Genomic DNA, 20,064 nt, shown 5'->3' with positions numbered 1-20,064 from the left:
AATGATATACTCAAGTTGCCTGAGCACCCCATGAGACCATAGTCCCACCCACCACCCAAGTGGGCTCCAGCACAAGCACTCTGGCTGCTAGGACTGGCCCTTCAGTCACCCTCTCATTTTTCCATGTCTTGGCTGCCTAGCAGTCCTGCTGACCGGAACAAGTAGGTGACAGTGTGTAGTGTTAGTGTGTGTGTGTGTGTGTGTGCGCGTGTGTGTGTGTGTGTGTGTGTGTGTGTGCGCGCACATGCGCGCACACTGGCCTTTTAGCCACAGGTCCAGATTTGCTTAAGATGATGACAGTTTCATAGAATACCATGCGCAGCAAATTCCAGGTTCTATTAGAAATAAAAATGCGAGGCTTTTTAAAAACACTTTCCTTGCCTCCTCCCTTATGCTATGTCTAACATGACTGTAATTTCCTCACTTGTTGTCATCCTTCCCGCTCCCTTGCTGTTGACTAATGCCCCTGGCATTAGTGGCAGCCTCTGCTCCAGGAGCTGACCGGACTCAATGTCCCCAGCTTCCTTGGTGACCTCATACAAGCAGCACAGCAGATACTTGTACTCCCAGCCCCATCAGCATAAAGAACGACAGCCCCAGCATTCCTCCGAGAGGGGCTGCGAGGAATAAGAACAGACTTAAACAGAAAAACACCGCACGGAGGAATCATTTAGAAGAGATACCAGCACAGCGGAGAGGATGGATCTGTCAGAGGGTATTAGAGGAGTCTTTGGGACTGCTCTGCACGGAACCTGCTGGCTGTTTCTGTCTCGTTGTCCCTGACATGCCACCCCTGTATGGGAGCCAGACCCTTTCTCTGGTAGCAAAGTGTTCCTCCTCTTTGGGCTACTGTGACTTAGCAGGAGGCTTTCTGTGGGCAGTCACTCTTAGGGTAGCAAGTGTGGAGGCTGTGAGGGCCCAGAGGACACATTCTTTATCACACAGTCCCTTTCACTCAGGTCTCAACTTTCTCTAACACTTTTATTAACACCCACCACGGACTTGGTCACCTGTGCGAAGTGCTAAGATGTACCCTTATGGCTCTCAGCCTCACAGAGCTTACAGGTGAGTCAGGAAGAGACCCCCATTCCCAGTCATTCTCTCCCAGCTGCCCTCCCCGTCTCCATATTCTTGCTGCTATCTCCTTAGGTCAGATCCTGGTTGTAAATATTAGAGTAATAATAAATGCCACCATGTAGAGAAAGCTCACCTGTGCCAGGCATGTGATTCCTATACACAGTCCCTGACTTATGATGGCTTGACTTATGTTTTTTCGTTGTTGTTTTTTACTGTGATGATACGAAAGCGATATGCATGCAGTAGAAACTGTACTTCGAATTTTGATCTTTTCCTGGGCTAGTGATATGTGCTCCAATACTTTCTAGTGATGCTGGGCAGTGACAGTGAGCCGCAGCTCCCAGCCAGCCATTCGATGATGAGGGTGAACAACTGATGTTCCACGGTGTACTGTGTTGCAGTGCTTTTCAGACAGTGTGTTTTGTGTCTCCCCATCCCACCATGTCTACAAAACACCCATTTGTGTCTCCTGCTTCTGGTGGGAAGAGGAAGGCCGTTACCCTTGAGCTGAAACTCAAGATAATTGCCCAGCTGCAGGCGAATGTAAACGTGCAGGAGCACGTTTAAGGTCTGCTAGGCTAAGCGATGATGTTCAGTAGGTTTGGTGTATTAAATGCATTTTTGACTTAGGATATTTCCAACTCACAATGGGTTTATTGGGATGTAACCGCATCATAATTCAAGGAGAATCTGTATATGTGTTACATTATCCCCTGTAAGCTCAGAGAGGTACAAGTCCCTCTGTTACAGGTGAGGAAAATTGGGCCTAGAGGGATCAGGTAAATTGCCCCAAGACACAGCCCTGGTGGGAGCACTGGACCGGTACTTGGACTGCCTGACTCCAGGGCCCACGCTCTTTACCAGTAAAAAGGGATTTGAATGATCCACAAACCTCTCAAGAACTTACTTGAAAGTTGTCCTGGCCACCTTCATTCTCACAAATAATGTTCAAGGACAGTGAACAGTGCGCAGCCAAAAATAAGCACAGAGGAAGCAAGGCACAAGGAGTGAGAACCAGCAAAAACAAAAACAAGAGATGCCACAAGTAGACCCTTAAAGACATCAGATATTGAAATTAGCAGACACAGATCATAAAAACAATGTACGCTGTCCATTTTTAAAGAAACAAAAGACAAGCCTGAAAACACCTGCAAAAAGTGATCTAGCATATTTGAAAAACAACCAAATAGAACTTTTAGAAATGAAGAATATAGTAATCAACACAAAAACTTGTGGATGGTCGATTAGAAAAATCTTAAAAATGCAGATTTTTAAAGGTAACGAGTGTACAAATTCCTTTATTCCTTCTTTCCTACTTCAATTCTACTCCACTTTTCAGGAGTGAGCACTGTAAATAGATTAGTATGTATCATTTTACACCTTTTCCTGTGTATTTATGAACACACACATACCAACACACAAGTTTTATTTAATGTAGGTGGAATTAAGCCCTACATTTTGACTTACAACTTTCTTTTGCCTCCCCCACACTTAATAACATCATAGACATTTAGATACCAATGCATATAGATTTACCACATTAATGAAATCATTTAAATTTCCCTTTTTTCTCTCTCTCTCTCTGTCTCTTTCTCTCTCATTTTCAACCATCTCCTCATTGTACAAAATGCAGAAAATGTAAAAGGATATACAGAGAAAATAACTCTTCTTACCCTCATCCCCTGCCACTGAGTTCTCAACCTCCAGGAAAGGTTCTACACCTTTTTTTCACTTGACAATATGTCTTGCTGATAATTTCAAATCAGTGTGTTTGAAGGTGGCTCATTCTTTTTATAGCAATAGAGTATTTCATTGTATGGAATTTAATTTGTTTAACTAGTCTCTTGTTGATGTACCTTTAGATTATATCCAAATTTTGTAATTAAAAACAACACTGCAGGTATTATCTTCTTCGTAAGTGATTTTACACACATGCAGGATTTTGTTGGATAAATTTCTAGAAGTGAAATTGCTGAGTCAAAGGCATGAGCATTTAAAATTTTGATTGATGTTGCCAAATTACCCTCCTTCGTGTTTATATCAGTTTCTAAATCCACCAGCAATGAATGAGATTGTCTGTTTACCCACACTCAGCTCAGAATGTATGCAAACTATTTGATCTTTGGCAATTTTATAGGGGAAAAATTACATCTCATGGAATACTAGTTTTTCTTATTTTGAGCATAATTGGATCTCCTTTCATCTTTAAGAACCACTCATTTTTTTTTTCTATGAACTATTTATATTCTTAGCCTGTTTTTCTATTGGGTTGGTGATTTTTTCTTACTGAATTCCTGATATTCATAGAAAATATTTTTTTTACAGTTTGTTGTGTTTTGATTCTTTTTCTACGAAGATGAAAAAATTGTGTTGTTAGGTGTAACAGTCTTTTCTTTTGTGATTTCTAGATTTTGTTTCATACCTAGAAAAGTTTTTCACACTTCAAGAGTATAAAAAACATTATCCCATGATTTCTGATAAAGCACTTTGTAAGTTGTAGTGTTTTAATGGAGAAATGAACTATTATCCTTAAGACTAGTCCTGGCCTCCTTTCTTCTCTGAATTCATTTAAAGTAACTCCTTTCAAAGTTACCCAACTGGGTGACTGTGGATACAGAAAGTTGGAAGCTAGGGATCTGGTAGTCTTAGGATACCCTTTTAGCTTAGGCTTGTGGACCCCAAATCAACAGTGTTCTGAGGATTTCTAGGTTTTCACCTTTTGGGGCTGCTGGTAGAAGACATGGCAGTCTGTACATATGGGAGTGAAAGCTATAGAAATTTGATGAAAGGTAGACAGAATGATGGTCAGTGAAGCCAGAAAGCTCTAAAGCCCATGCCTACGGCTTCCTCTCCCCTGAACAGGGCTTAAATGGGCACTGCCAGCCTTTGCTTTTGAGATTCTCTTTGTCTTTTGATTGACACCTAATATTTTAAGACTTATTAATTTATTCTATCAGGTTACTGCCAATTTTTTTGGCCAGGGACCAGATGATCTCTTTAAGATGACATTGCAATCTCTGCCCTATTCCATTGTCGGTTGATTTTAGGATTAGTTCTAAACATTAGTGTTTATTTCTTTTGTTTTCACATTACTGTGAGTCTCTCTGAAGCCTTCTGGGCTGACAACCAGAACAAAGTGGGATTCAACATTCCAGAGACTTGTTCCAAGTCTGAAGGTGGCCTTGGCCAGTGCTTTGTCCTCTTGGCTCTTAGTTAGCTCTCAGCTACCTGTACTGATAGAAGGAAGGAAGGAAGAGAGATGTGGCTAAGTCCCAAACTTGGAATTAGTCAGAATGCTGAGGCTTTGAGTCCTTCTGGGCCTCTGGTTATGATGACTTCATCCATTGGCCGGTCAGATCCTATGGGGTTTGGACAGTCCCTGGGACATGTGTACCAGCCTGGGGCTTGGGTGTGGCGGAGCCAGCCGAGATAGGTGTTCTATCTGAAATGGCCCAAAGTACAACAAGCCAGTCCAGTGAACCCAAGTCAGGGTCCTTGTCAAAGGGAAACGTGAGTCTCCAATACAATTTTTGAGTTTAGAAGGGCAGAAATGAGATCATTCACAAGGAAGTAATAGCATCAAGACAGAACTTGTGGTAAAGTGAGTGTAGAATCATGGAGGAGAATCTGAGACAGCTGGTGCTTGCTCTTGTTGATATGTGGTTAGAATGGCTTAAAAGCAAAGGGTTGAGATGGACTTATAGGGATAGGTAGTTGTAAGAAATGTCCCAGAAGCATATGGTAAAAGTATGTGCTGAGGTTCCCAGGGTATACAGAGCACCTCCCATTGCAGGGACTGAGGGCCCTTCCCAACAATCTTGACCTTGTCCAGCCGTTGATTTGAAAGGCAGTGGTTCAGTACCCACTTCACAGAGGAACCCAAACGTCCACTGGCCTTTTATAAGATGCTGGAAAGGGAGCTTGTGATGAGCCAGGCCAGTGGCTCTTAACAAGAGGGGTGGGGGGTCAGAATCATCCACAGGGTTTTATAAAAAACTTTGCCTGGGTTCCAGCACTCAAAGATTTGTTTTTTAAATTGAAGTGAATTTAATACACAGTGAAAATAGAGATTTTTGACTCAGTAGGTCTGGGGTTGGATCTGGACAGGCTTATTTCAAAAAAGTGCCCTGGATAAGTCTAATGTACATTTCCAACTGAGAACCTCTGTTCTCTTTACTTCTAAATTTTGTTCATGGGCACACTGAGGCCCACAGAGGTGACTAGTTGGGGAGCACAAGTGCGCATCGGACCTGGGGCTCATGTTGACCAGGGACCAGAGCCCTGGTCAACATGACCATATGGTCCAGAGCTCTTTCCACCAAGTGACTGTTAACCTTAAACGAGCATCTGATGAAGTCAGAACAGAACAAGGCTGTTGACCCCACTTCTCAGCCCAGTCTAGACAGGTGTTTCCAGGTATACTTCACATCACAGCGTGGACCCAGGTCCCTGCTCTACCGAGTCCAGGAGGGGTTTCACATGAGTCAACTGATGTAGGTCGGTGAGCACTGGTTCCCAAAGCGCTTGTCTGGGGAGGGGAGCCAAGTTGTAAGGGTGAAAGGCAAGTTCTACAGCCAGTTGCAGGTCTCTTGTTAAGCACCGGGAAAAGCATTTTCCAGGCTTGATTCCAGAGGAGTTGTAGAATTCTACTACCACTGTTCCCACTACTGCTACCAGGGAACCGTGCTGTGCACTTTGATGAATTATCTCATGTGATCCACCCTGGGCAGCGGATGCGGTCATTTATCCCATTTTACAGATAAGGAAGCAGGTTAAGCAACCTGGCCAAGGTCCTGGCTGGCTAGGTTGGAGCTGGAGTTCAAGCCCAGGCAGAATGACTGGAGCACTTGGCTCCGACCGGATTGCTACACAGCCTTCCGGGGCATTGGATCTAAAAGAAATCTTGTAGAGCAGTATTCCCTAAATTGCATCTCCTTATAGGAAATACGAAAAGCAGTGATGGACAAATGTGGAAAAAGAGTATTTGATCCCCTTTGGGAGAGTCATAATGTGCTCCATCGTACTGGAGACTTGGAGAACAGCAAGAAGGAAATCTGGTTAATTTTGATTCACCAGCAGTTCCCATATTAATTTCTGCATGGAATACTTCTTTCCACATTATCCTAAATGGCTTACAGTCTGGTGTTCCTCAAACGCCAGTTTGGGACATATCACCATGGCTTATAAGTCCAGCTCTTTTATTTTCAATGAATACATGGGATCCAGGGAAGGTTAGGGACTTATCTAAGGTCTGCCATGAGTTTGTCACAGGGCTAGGGATCTCTGCAGCCTGTTTGTCAGGATGGCCATCTTCAAGGGGGCAACTGGAGGCTTGATGAGAGACAGGTAGATGATAACCCCCCAGAGAGCCTCTTTAGTTTGGGCCTTAATGAAGGTGGCAAAAACATGTATTGGAAATGATTAGTTCTGTCTGTAGGTATACAGAGCCACAAAGGTTATTTTGAGAGACTTTGGATACAATCCCAGTTTTTCATTCCCAAGGTGGTGATGGGAACCCTGAGCCAGTGGCTAAGGGAACAGCGTACACTTGTTTGATCTGGATTCCTCTTCTGGTCCTGCTGGTGGGGCCTCTTCTGTGTGCCCTGCTCGTCCCTGTCACACACTGACTCCAGGCCCAGTAGTACAGCATCCACATATCCCAGCTCTTCACTCATTTTGCTGACTAATTTCACTGCCTGGTAATGCAGTTGATCAAAATGTGTTTTCAGGCAGCAAGCTTGTATCAGTTGATTTTTACAGGGATTGGTTTTTTCCAGTGTGCTTGGCAAAATGCCTACCAATATTTACTAATTAACTTGAGAATTGATTTTTGCCCTCCCACCCGAGGACTCTGGCTTTTCTCCGAATTTTCTGTAGTGATCAATGTTCTCAGTGGTGAGGGGAGGGAAAGGGGTGTTTTGCTCCCTATGATGGAAGAGTCATCTTGAATGGGCTATCAAGGCCTGAGGATGCCGTGACCTTGCGAACACCATGAGGCTTTTCTCTAATGACTGGGGTGTTCATGTTTAAAGATTGTATTATGTATTGCATAATGGTTAAAAGCACCGGAAAACACTGTGGCACTTGAATGAAGCTCGGCCACTTATAACTGAAAATAATAGTATCTGCTTGTGAAGAGTAATTGAGTTAATGTTTATATGTAGTGTGCTGAGATGATACCTGGCACATAACATGTTATATAAGGGCTTCCTGTTACTGTTCTTATTAGTGTGGCTTCGGTGAGGTCATCCCTACAACCCAGCTCTTTTGACACCCAGGTCCTTGACTCTCTGTACTTGATAACCTTTTCTTACTGTGGAGTCAGCGTGGCCTAGAATTCCTTCTGCAGGCACTTGGCCTTCCCAGGAGAACCGTCTGGCAGTTGTTCTTAATTGACTTTTCTAGAACTCAGGGGGAGTGGGAAGAGAATTCTACATTGCATGACTCCTCTCTTTGAGCCTACGTTCTACTCAGAGTTACTCATCCTTTTTATGAATCACCTATGCCAATTATTGCCTCCTTAGTTTGTATCCCTCCCTTCCCAAGTATACTTCTGGGATCTTTTCCTCAACCATTGCTCCACAGTCAGGAAATGCAATTTAGTTTTTATAATCCAAGCCAGACAGAATTGGGTGAACCTGACATACACTGTATATCTCCAAGCCCCAGCAGAGTGGTTATTGGATTATCCGCCATTATGAATTAGTCACACTTCACCCAGTCTGATTTTACGGATGAGGGGCATCTGAGGGTGAAGCCTGTGATTAGCACACAAACGGGTTGGCACCTCTCTCCAATGTGCATGGAAGGTAATGGGTGTGTGAGGCTAGTGTAAGCTCCCCTCACCCCCAGTCTTGTGCCTGGAGGGCCTTGTGGGGAGGCCTCTGGGTTTACTTTTCTTTAAGCTCGTGGTGTGGGTTAGGGGAGTGTGTGAGGCTAACTAGCAGAACTTTTCTCTAGAGGGAGAGTAATCACTCGTGTCAAATGCTGATGATAGGTACAAACGGCGAGGGCTGGATTTAGCAATGAGGAGGTCATCAGTGACCTTGACAAGCAGTTTCACTGGAGCACTGACAAGTGTGAGCCTGAGTGGAGTGGACATATAATCACTTTTGTTTTGTTTTGGGTTTTTTTTGTGGGGATTTATATTTATTTATGTTTAATCATTTCCTTTTTTCTAGGACTTTTAATTTGTTTAGATTGTTTCAGTTTTTGCCATTTTAGATTATGATGCTTGAGAACATCTTCAGGTACATAGTTTTTCTTTCAAATATTATTTCCCAAGGATGAATCGTCACGGTAAGATTACTGGACCAAAGGGTGAAAACATTTTAATAGTATGCCACTGGTATTGGATCCTCAGTCTGTCCTTTGCCGATTCTCTGAAACCATGTGAAAGAGCATTGCATTTTTGTCGTAAATAAATATTCCAGATAAAAATAGAGACTGGCTGCTATTGTTTTAAATTAAAAGCTAATTGAGTCGTGAAAACTCATTGCCAATCGATTCAGTAGCAGGAGGTGCAGAAAATAATTGCTTCGATGCATATTGATTTTTTTCAATCCGAGGTGGTTCTGCTGTGGGAAAATTGACAAACACTGGCTTTTTAAAAGGAACCACCAGGGGCCGGCCGAGTGGCGCATTGGTTAAGAGCTAGCTTGGGATGCCAGAGGGCCCCGGTTCGGATCCCACATATGAGAGCCAGTGACACTGCCCTCCACAGCTAAGATGCTGAACAACAGCTCAACCTGGAGCTGGGCTGCCTTGAGTCACCGCTGATGGTGTAGGCTGCAGCCCCTGTGGCAGTGGGTTGCCGTGGGCTACCGTGTGTAGCCAGCAGCCAGCGTGAGCGGCCAGCAGCCGCAGTGAGCAGCCGTCCAAAAAGCCGGCGACTGATCTGCCTCGCCCGGGAAGAGTGCAATGATGGTGCCAACTTGGGCCAGTGAAGCAACGTCCTCCACAACTAGACTGAAGAACAAAAGGACAGCAACTTGTCTGTTCCCCTTCCCCCAATTCCCCAGGGCTGCTCCCATCCCCCAATTCCCCAATAAAAATCTTTAAAAAAAATAAAAAATAAAAAAAAGATAAAAGGAACCACTAGTCCCAAAGCAAAGGATCTTCCTTTTGCTCGCTCTTCTGCCTTCAAATGTGCTACTTCTTTTTTAAAATTTCCATGAAGTGACAATTAATGACTTGAAATTAGAGCCAACTTAGCCTCCTTTCATCTACCATCCCTCGTTACTTTGGTATTTTAGTTCCTGCAAAGCACTTTATAATAATCTCCTTTTTCCTGTCTGATGTGACTTATATTTCGTTTTACGTAATTTGTGCCCCAACTCTTAGGATGGTGCAATTATGACAAACTTCCAAGTAAATTATTTATTCAGATTGAAAAACAGAAAGCAGAGGCCTCACCATGCCTCATGTTTGCATCGCAGGCCTGGCTCCCCTTTGTGGTTTCTCCCTCTGGGTTTTTTCCGACCATATGTTGCTGAAAGACTGGCGGAATAGTCCGCAGACCTCTGTGAGCACACCTGTTGACCCAGAGGGAGTATTTCTGTATGTTAGGTTGCTGGTCCAGTGGTGGGGCTGGCAGGACGGAGAGGAGGAAGCCACAGCCCTCGTGTGCGGTGGGGGAACAAGGCAGCGTGAGAGGTATGAGGTTAGGGCGCACCTAACCATGCCGTCAGTGGCCCCTGAGGGGTGGCTGGGACCATGTTCACAGCTGATATTGTGCTTTCTGATACGGTAGCCATTGGCCACATGGCTATTTACATTCAAATTAATTAAAAGCAAGTAAAGTTGAAAATTTAGTTCCTTGTTCACAGTAGCCATATTTCAAGCAATCAATGGCCAAATGTGATTAGTAGCTACTGCACTGAACAGCACAGATGGAGAACATTTCCATCATTGTAGAAAGTTTTGTTGGAGAGCTTGGCAGCTTCCTGGGTGCTTTGAGAAGCCAGCATTTAGAGTGCTTATTCACAGCAGCTCCCACTCAGCCCCTTGTGCAGAGAATGGGGTTCAGCTACCTGAAGTAGGGAAGTTGCAGGTGATGTGGGAAAGCCGGCTGCAGCCTCGGGCTGGAAGGAACGGCAGTACCAGGCAAGGAAACTAAGGCAGAATCCCAAACACACACTAGGTCAGTCCAATGAGGAGGAAAGGGGACTGTCACTTGGGGGCTGTGATGAGGCCCAGGCCCACTGAAGCACCCTGGATACCTTAGCGACACCAAGACTGAGGCTAGACCCTTGCAGCCATGGCTGGGGTTGCTGAAATCCTGCCTGCAAGAGGGGCTGACTGAGCCTGCTAGGGCGGGCTCCATGTGGGTGCTGGGAAGACAGTTCCCAGTACAGTACTGCCCAGCCCCGCAGAGCTATGTGAACAGAGTTGGTAGTGTGGGCAGAAGGGGGACACTTTAAGAGTCAGGGACCAGGATGCAAAAGACTTGTCATTCATGAATCTCTTTTATTTACAACACACTAGGACTGGTCTTTCCCCCATCTGGCGATGGTTCCAAGAACAAACGAACAAATAAGAAAAAGAGGGTTTGTTTGTTTGTTTGTTTGTTGGTTTGTTTTAAAGCTGAAAGAGGCTCTATCCAAGGGAAGAAATGGGGCCACTTCTCAGTGGGACTCCTTATGGGAACAATTCTGGCTGCCTGGGCATTTCTGGGTTAGGAGTCATAATGGCCACCCCTGGAGGGCCCAGGACCACCTTCTTAAAGCACTTCCAGGCATGCCTGTCACATTAATAATAATGATGACATTCAGGATGATAGTAATAATAATAACAATGATAATAGTTAATATTTACAGAATGCTTACTAAAACCCCGGCACTGTGCTAAGTGATTTATATACATGCATTTAAGAGAACATTTATGAGAACAGTAGCAAAGTTTATAATTGGAGCGTTCTCAGTGGCTAAGGCCTAGCGCCATAGCATTTAACAGCATCAACAACCAGTGTAATAGGTGCTGCTATATTTTATGGTTTAAAAATAATTTTTACATAAATTGTCTTTTTATTGCTAATCAGCTTTGTTGAGATACAATTTACACCCATAAAATTCACCCACTATAAATGCAGAATTCAATGATTTTGATAAATTTATAGAGTTATGTAACTGTCTCCATAATCTAGTTCTAGAACCCCTCTATCACTCCAAAAAGTCCCCTTTGTTTGTTTGCACTTACTCCCTGCTCCTACCCTTAGCCACAGGCAATTCCAGATCTTTCTTGTTCTATGCATTTGCCCTTTCTGAAAATTAAATGTGAATAGAATCATACAATATGTAATCTTTAGCATTTGGGTTCTTTACTTAAAATTAACATTTTTGAGGTTCATTCATGTTGTAGCATGCATCGATATAGCTCATTTCTTTTCATTGTTGAGTAGTATTCCATTGTATGGATACAGCACATTTTATTTGTGTATTCATGAGTTGATGGACATTTGGATGGTTTTCAGTTTGGGATCATTATTAACAGTGATATTATGGACATTCATGTATGTGTTTTTGTGTGGACACACATTTTCAATTTTCTTGGATAGATTCTCAAGTGCAATGGACTGAATGTTTGCCCCAAAACTCATTTAACTCAAATCTTAATCGCCAATGTGGTGACATTTAGAGGTGGGACCTCTGGGAGGTGATTAGTTATAGTTTTTCTCTGCAGATTCCTTGGGACTTTTAACATACAAGGTCATGTCATCAGTGAATAAAGACAGTTTTACTGCTTTCTTTCCCACCTGGATACCTTTAATTAATTTGATGATGATGATGATTTTTGCCTTATTGTGCTGGATAGAATCTCTAGTACATTTCTGAATAGAAGTGGCAAAAGTATATCTTTGTGCTGTTCCGGTCTTAGAAAGAAAGCATTCAGTCTCTCACTATTTCCGATGATGATTGACTGTAGATTTTAAAAGTCTGAAAGGTGCCCTTTATCTGGTTAAAAAGTTTCCTTATTTTCCTAGCTTATTGAGTGTTTTTATCATGTCTATTGAGATCATCTGGGTTTTGTCGTTTAGTGTATGATTATGGTGTATTGCATTAATTAATTTTAGATATTACACTAACCTTGCATTCCTAGGATAAATCCCCACTTGGTTATTCTATATAATTCTTTTTATATGTTGGTAGATGGGGTTTAATAATGTTTGTTAAGAATTAAAATTTTCTTTTTGTGTAATGTCTTCGGTCTCATAGAATGTGTTGGGAAGTATTTCTTCCTCCTATTTTCTGAAAGATTTTGTGAGAGATTGGTATTATTTCTTCATTAAATGTTTGATAGGATTCACCAAATTCATCATCTGTGCCTGCACTTTTCTTTGTAGGAAGATTTTAAATTACAAATTCAGTTTTTTGTTATATGAGGTGTGATAAAAAATACAATGAATGTCTAAACAAAAAAAATTTTTTACAGCAAAAGACACATTGTCATTAATCCCCCTCAAAAGACTCCCCTTCACTTCAAACACACTTATCCCATCATTCTTGCCACTTTCTGAAGCTGTTCTGGAAGTCCTCTTTTGTGAGTGTCTTTAGTTGCGCTGTCGTGGCTGCCTCGATGTCCTGAATCATTTTGACTTTGGGGAAGAGCCAAAAGTTTCACAGTGCCAGATCTGGGGAATAAGGTGGGTGAGGACACACCAAAATATTTTTATGTAACAGAAATTGCCATACCAGAGGCGATGTGTGACATGGAGCCTTTCTGTTGTGATCAAAACATATGGTGAATGCTGCTGCTGAGTGCCATCCAATGGAAAGGCAGGGATCTTCAATACGGGAAGCAGCATGTCAAGCCTTATAACAGTGTATGACAAGTTTCAACTTTTGGGTGCAGTCAGTTGGGCTTGAGTACAGTTTAGAGAAGGTGTGTTTAAAGTGTGCTGTAGGTCATCCTCCATCATGACAACACTCCATGTCACACATTGCTACTAATATATATGGCAATTTCTGTCAAATAAAAACATGACGTGTGTTCTCATCCATCGTATTCACTGGATCTGGCACTGTGTGACTTCTGGCTCTTCCCCAAAGTCAAAATGATTCAGGACATTGAGACAGCCATGACAGCGCAACTGAAGATACTCACAAAAGAGGACTTCCAGAACTGCTTCAGAAAGTGGTAAGAATGATGGGATAAGTGTGTTTGAAGTGAGGGAGAGTTTTTTGAGGGGGATTAATGGTAATGTTTTTTTTTACTGTAATAATTTTTTTTTATTTAAACATTCACTGTATTGTTTGATCATACCTTGTAGGATCTATTCAGGTCATCTGTTCCTTCTTGGGTCAGTTTTGGTAACATGTCTTTCTAGACATTTCCATTTTATTAAAGTTGTCTAATTTGTTGGCATTAAAGCTTTTCTATAGGATTGGTAGTGGTGTATCTTCTTTAATGCATCATTTTGTAATCTCTCTCTCTCTGTCTCCCTCTCAAAGTCTAGGTAAAGATTTGTCAATTTGGAAGATCTTTTCTAAGAACCAACTTTAGGTTTCTGTAGTATGTTTCTGATTTCTCTTTTATTGATTTCTGCTCTAATATATATTTTTTTCCTTATGATTTCTTTGGTTTTAGCTTGCTTTTCTCTTTCTAGTTTCTTAAGGTGAGGATAAGGTTATTTGTTTGAGATCATTCTTTTCTGATATAGGCATGTAAAGCTATAAATTTCCTTCTAAGCATTGCATTAGCTATATCTTACCTATTTTGATATGCTATGTTTTCATTTTCATTGATTTCAAATTCTTTTCTAATTTCCCTTGCCATTTCTTTTTTGACCAGTTGGTTATTTAGAAGCACATATGTAGTTTAATTTCTAAATTTTTGGAGGTTTCTCAGGTTTATTTCTGTTGTTAATTTTTACTTTTAAACAGAGAACATACTTGATATGATTTTAGACTTTTTAAATTTATTAAGACTTGTTTTGTGGACTAGCATAAAGTCTGTGCCAGGAAATCCAGTGCACTTCAGTGTCCTGAATCGGTACATTGTATATTCTGCAATCATTGGATGGAGTATTCTATATAATCAGATCAAGTTGGTTGATTATATTGTTCAAGCCTTCTGTATTCTTGCTAATATTCTGTGTAGTTGTATCAGAATGAAATATTTAAATCTCTAACTGTAATTGTTGAATTCTCTACTTTTTTCAATTCTGTTAGTTGTTTCATGTATGTTTGGGATCTGTTTTTAAGTGCAAATGCATGTATAATTGTTATATCTTCCTGATGTATTAACTCTTTTATTATTTTGAAATATTCCTCTTTATCTCTAACAATGATTCTTATGTTAAAGTTTATTTTGTCTCTTATTAGTATAAGCACTCCAGCTTTCTTATGGTTCTTGTTTGCATGGCATAGCTTTCCCCATTCTTTTACTTTTAATATATTTGTGTCTTAGAATCTAAAGTGTGTCATTTGCAGAAAGCATATAGTTTGTATCTTGCTATTTTATCTAGTCTGGCAATCCCTGCCTTTGTTTAGGATGTTTAGACCATTCATATTTAATATAATTGATATGGTTGGATTTACATTTGCCATTTTGCTATTTGTTTTCTATGTCTTGTGTCTTTTAGGTACCTATGTTCTTCCTTGGTTGTCTGCTCTTATGTTAAATAAGTATATTTTAGTGTATCATTTTAATTTTTCTGTGGATTTTTTTTACTGTATTTTTAAAATTTATTTTCATAGTGGTTGCTCTAGGGCTTACAGTGTGCATCTTAACATAACCATCTACTTCAGATTAATAGGAACTTAATTCCTATAAAATAGAAACTTTGCTCAGTGAAGCTCCATTCTTTCTTCTTTTCTTTGCATATTCATATTTATTACATGTATATAATAATCCCAATAATAGTGTTATAATTTTTGCTCCATACAATTTTATGTCTTTTAAAAAGGTTAAGAGAGGAAATGAGAATAAGTATATTTAGTCTTTTATATTACCACATGTATTTAACATTTTTGGTATTCTTCATTTCTTCCCGTAGATTCAAATTGCTATCCGGCATGATTTCCTTTCAGCTTGAAGGACTTCCTTTAGTGTTTCTTTTATGGCTAGCTTGTGAATGATAAGTTTTCTGTGTCTTTGTTTATTTGGAACTGTCTTTATTTTGTTTTCACTTTTTTTTTTTTTTTAAGATTTTTATTGGGGAATTGGGGGATGGGAACAGTGCTGGGGAATTGGGGGAAGGGGAACAGATAAGTTGCTGTTGATTGTTCTTCAGTCTAGTTGTGGAGGACATTGCTTCACTGGCCCAACTTGGCACCATCATTGCGCTCTTCTCTGGCGAGGCACATCAGTCGCCGGCTTCTGGACGGCCGCTCACCGCGGCTGCTGGCCGCTCACGCTGGCTGCTGGCTACACACGGTAGCCCATGGCAACCCACTGCCACAGGGAGTGCAGCCTACGCCGTCGCCGGTGACTCACGGCAGCCCAGCTCCAGGTCGAGCTGTTGTTCAGCATCTTAGCTGTAGAGGGCAGTGTCACTGGCCCTCATATGTGGGATCCGAACCGGGGCCCTCTGGTTAAGCCAGTTCTTAACCATCGCACCACTTGGCCGGTCCTTGTTTTCACTTTTGAAGAATTGTTTTGCTAGCTATAGAATTCTTGGTTGATAGTTTCTTTTGTACTTCAATTATGTCATCCCATTGCCTCCTGGCCTCCATTGTTTTTTCGATGAGAAGTTAGCCATTAATCATATTGATGCTCCCTTGTAAAATGATTAGTTGTTTTTCACTTACCTTCTTTAAAATTTTCTCTTTGTCTTTCAAGGGTTCGATTATGCTTTAGGTGTAACCCTTTTTGTATTTATCCTACTTGGGATATGTTGAGCTTCTTGCATGTGTAGATTAATGTTTTTCATCAAGTTTGGGACATTTTCAGTCATTGTTTCTACAGGTATATATTTTTCTATCTCCCTTTGCCCCCTCCTCCTGGGACTCTAATTGAATGTATATGATATGTTTCATGTTTTCCCACAGATCTCTGAGACTCTGTTAATTTTTCTGCAGGTTTTTTCTGTATATTCTTCAGACTGGATAATTTTCTCTCTGTATACACAGGTTCACTGATTATTTCTTTTGCCATCTTGAATCTTCTGTTGAACCCCTTTAATGAGCATTTAATTTTTTATTGAACTTTTTTTTTTAATTAAAATTTTTTGGGTGACAGTGGTCCACAAAACTACATAGGTTTCAAGTGTATAATTCTGTAATACATCATTTATATATTGCATTATGTGTTCACCACCCAGAGTCAGCTCTCCTTCCATCACCATATATTTGACCCCCTTTACCCTCTTCTATCGTCCCCCCTCCACTCTTATCCTCTGGTAACCACTAAACTGTTGTCTGTGTCTATGAGTTTTTGTTTCTTTATTTGCTTGTCTTGTTCCTTTGTTGCCTTCAGTTTTATATCCCACATATGAGTGAAGTCATATGGTTTTTGACTATTTCTGTCTGACTTATTCACTTAGCATAATGATCTCAAAGTTATGAACTCTTTAATGCTAGAATTTTCATTATCTATCCCTATCAAAATTATTTATTGATTCATTGTTATCACATTTTCTTGTAACTCTTTAAACATGTTTTCCTTTAGTTCTTTGGATATAGTTATAAATATCTACTTTGAAGTTTTTGTCTGCCAAATCCAACATCTGGGTACATTCAAAAATAGTTTTTATTAACTGCTTAAATTCATGAGTATGGGTCATATTTTCCTGTTTCTTTTGCATGTCTCAAAATTTTTTTGTTGAGAATTTAATATTTTGAGAATATATTACAGCAACAATGCTGATGGTTGTTATTTCTATTTTATTTGTTTGTTTAGTAAGTTGCCTGGAATACATCTGTGAAATGTGACTCATGTTGATTGTGCTTTTTGCCCAGTATTTTTGTTTTTAATATTTTATTTTTATGCCTGGATTCCTATAGGTTTCCCTTATGCCTGTGTAGCTTAGTGGACAAGTCATATATGTTCTAGATTTTGGTTTTCTTATGTAAAGTAGGAATAATATGGTACCCAACTCATAAAGTTCTTGGGAGGTTTGAATTACCTAATCAGTGTAAAGTACTCAGTATACTGACTGGTACATAATAAGTGCTCAATGGATGTGAGCATTATTATTTATTTATTATTATTGTGTGAGGAAAGTGAGGCTCAGCGAGATGAAGTGACTCAAGATCATACATCTGGTTAAAGCTAGAGCAGAGCTTGAGCTGAGGCCAGTCTGATGGTATTCTACCAGGCTGTACCTCCTGGTTTTGAGATGGCTCTGTCAAGTTAAGTCACAAAATATTTGAGTGCTTGATGTTTACACAAGCTTGGTTATAGAGGAAAATCAAGTATTGGAGTGAAGATTGGAAGAAATTTTACCCCTTGAGCCCCAAGAGTCTATTATTCCACGATAGTGAACAGTGGACCAAAATGGGAACAAGCAGTTTTAGCTGTTGAACCTTGAGCTGGATGGCCCCTATAATCACCTAGTGCTTGTGATCAGGGCCTCAGATTCCTGGGGATCTAAAGTGGGACAGACCACGTGCACCCAGGAAGCATCTTTGGCTCTTAGCTTGGAAAGTGCCTGGCAGAGTTCACCTTACCAGGGCCTTTTCAGGGGTCTGGATTTCTGGAAAGCTCCCTGGGGACCAGCGTACCTTCTGTCACTGTCTGTCCCGCTCAGGAAACGAGAGGAAACTGCAGAAGAAACTTTGCAGATCAGATCATAGCTGTTGCTGGAATGCCTGGCCCCTGTGGTCCCCGCCACCTGACAGGCTCCTCCAGCCAGCACAGAGGATTGTTTCAGCCTCACTTCCTGGATTTCCTCCAAGAGTGAAGGGCAAGTCCTACATTTGTGGTTAGCTGGCTAGAGACTGTTCCTGTTAAGTAGGCCTTTGGGAGGGAAACTAATTTAATTCTGTCCCTTAGACCTTTTTTCCTGTCTAGAAGTGGTATCTCTAGGATCAGAACTTTCCTAGAGTCAGGTGTTTACTCTTACATCTAAATTTAGAGCCAAAGACACTTGTTGAGGCATTAGTTGAATTCATGTCCTTGGGATATATTTATTAACACAGTGACTTTCTTGATTAGGGCCTTTGTCAGAGAGAAAGGGTTTGCTTTTTTCTAAGTATTGGGGTGTGTGTGTGTGTGTGTGTGTGTATGTAAAAGGTTGACAATAGACAAGCACACATTTTTGAAGTGTTTAGTAAGAAAGGGAGGTTTTAACTATTTCCTGGCATTTATCTAGCTTACAGGCGCAAAACTTTGTTCATCATATCTAGGCATGTGCTTAGCCCCAAGTCTTCTCAGAATATTAAGAGCATGTTCACTGTAACGCAGTCTGCATCATTCACTTCTGGCTGCAAATGAAAAAAAGTTTCAGTCAACTGGGACTCTACCTCAATTTGCATGCAAAGCAATTAAAATCAGAGAAGCTTAGAGGAATAGTTTCCAGTGGTAGAATCCCATTTCTTTCTCCTTCTGTAATGTTGCCATTCTTGAGTTCAGTCACTTCAGTAAACATTAGGGCAAGGTATTAGGGGGAGAGTGCCTCTCTGACTGATTGGCTATATTCTCATGGTTCCTCATAACTACATGGATAGTTTGAAATTTCCTTTAACAATTGAATGGGGGTAATGGCTATGAAGGCAGATATCTAAAGAAGGAACACAATAGAGAAAGTTGGGGTTGTCAGAAGGAAAGCTTCAGCCAATATTGCCAGAAAAAGGACGCAGGGAGATGAAGTTGTTATCAGCATTTCACTCACTCATTCATTCAGCAAAGATTTATTGATTTCCAGCTGTGAGCCATGCTGCCCTAAGTGTTTGGGGTGCAGGGGTTAGGAAAAACAGCTGTGGTCTCCTTCCTCATGGAATGTCAAGTGTAGACATTAATCAGTTAATTGAACAGATGGCTAATTAGTTGCAGGTGTGATGAGGGCCGTGAAGGGGAACTAACTACAGGTGGTGTGTTAGTGGGGATTTTGGGGTGTGTGTGAGGGTGTTAAAAAAGGCTTCCTTGAGAGAGTGACATTTCAGGAGAGACTGATGGGTAGGTGGGACGTAGCTGGGCCAGGAGGCAGAGGGGGAGGGTACAGGTTGAAGGCTTTCGGGGTGGAAAGAGCTTAACGTGCCCTAGACACTGAGGCCTGACCAGTGTTGCTGGAGCCAGTGAGCCGCAGACCAGGGCTGGAGGGATGGGCGGGGTCAGGCCACGCAGGCCTTTGGGAGTTGAGAATCAGGGGTTTTATCCTGGGGACAGTGGGAATTGCAGTCATCGATGGAGTTCTAAGAGATGGAGTAATATGGTTTGCATTTTCATTCAGTGGCTTACGTGTTTTTTTCATGCATTTTTTTGTGGGATGGACCAGAAGAGGGGCCTGGAGTTGAAGATCCCCACGGAGCACATCAAAGCCCAGTGAAGAGTTTGAGTTCTGTTTGTGGGGCTGTGGTCAGGGAGCCAGTATTGGATGGTTTGGAAGAGGAGAATGACAATCTGGGGAGCAGCTCTGCAGCGGCTTTCAAGTCCCGGCACACTTACAATAGTACGTAACCGAAGGCAGCTGAGGAGGGCGGCTGAGGCTTTTAGGAGAGAAGCGGCTTGGAATTTTTAAGTGAGTCGGGAAGTTTAGCACTCGCAGCAGGTATCAGAGGGATGGTGGCCTGGGAAAGCTCTGGTCTTCAGAGCTGGCGTGCTAGGGGAGAAGAAGGCTTCATGGGAAAGTAAAGAGGTTACAAATCTGAGTGAAAACCATTGAGGGAGAGCAGGAAGAGGGAAGGGAGGCTCTACTGGACTTGTGAACAGAGCAGTGGGTCTCCAGGTGTAGAGATGGGCATGTGAGTCCCCTTTTAGAGAAGTAAGAGTTAGGGCTCACGCCATCAAGTCAACTGAATAAAGAAGATGTGGTTTATCTATTCAGTGGAATATTACTTGGCCATAAAAAAGAGTGAAATCTTACCATTAGTGACATGGATGGACCTG

At 41.6% G+C, this 20,064-nt stretch overlaps 1 protein-coding gene across 5 annotated transcripts in view; it reads left to right on the top strand.

Annotated features, from left to right (window-relative positions):
• Positions 1-20,064, top strand: part of XXYLT1 (xyloside xylosyltransferase 1) — a 188,728-nt gene that overhangs the window by 46,847 nt on the left and 121,817 nt on the right. For 4 of the 5 annotated variants that reach the window (XM_019650461.1, XM_019650444.1, XM_019650471.1 and 1 more), the window contains exon 3: positions 19,454-19,627. The exons of the other annotated variant lie outside the window; for it this stretch is intronic. In XM_019650461.1, coding sequence (XP_019506006.1) covers positions 19,454-19,627 — 174 coding nt within the window. The remainder of the gene's footprint in view (positions 1-19,453; positions 19,628-20,064) is intronic. 5 annotated transcript variants of the gene reach the window in all.

This window comes from Hipposideros armiger, unplaced genomic scaffold, assembly GCF_001890085.2.
Source record: "Hipposideros armiger isolate ML-2016 unplaced genomic scaffold, ASM189008v1 scaffold_8, whole genome shotgun sequence".
In the NCBI taxonomy this organism is placed as follows: domain Eukaryota; kingdom Metazoa; phylum Chordata; class Mammalia; order Chiroptera; family Hipposideridae; genus Hipposideros; species Hipposideros armiger.
This window is presented reverse-complemented; position numbering and strand designations above follow the sequence as displayed.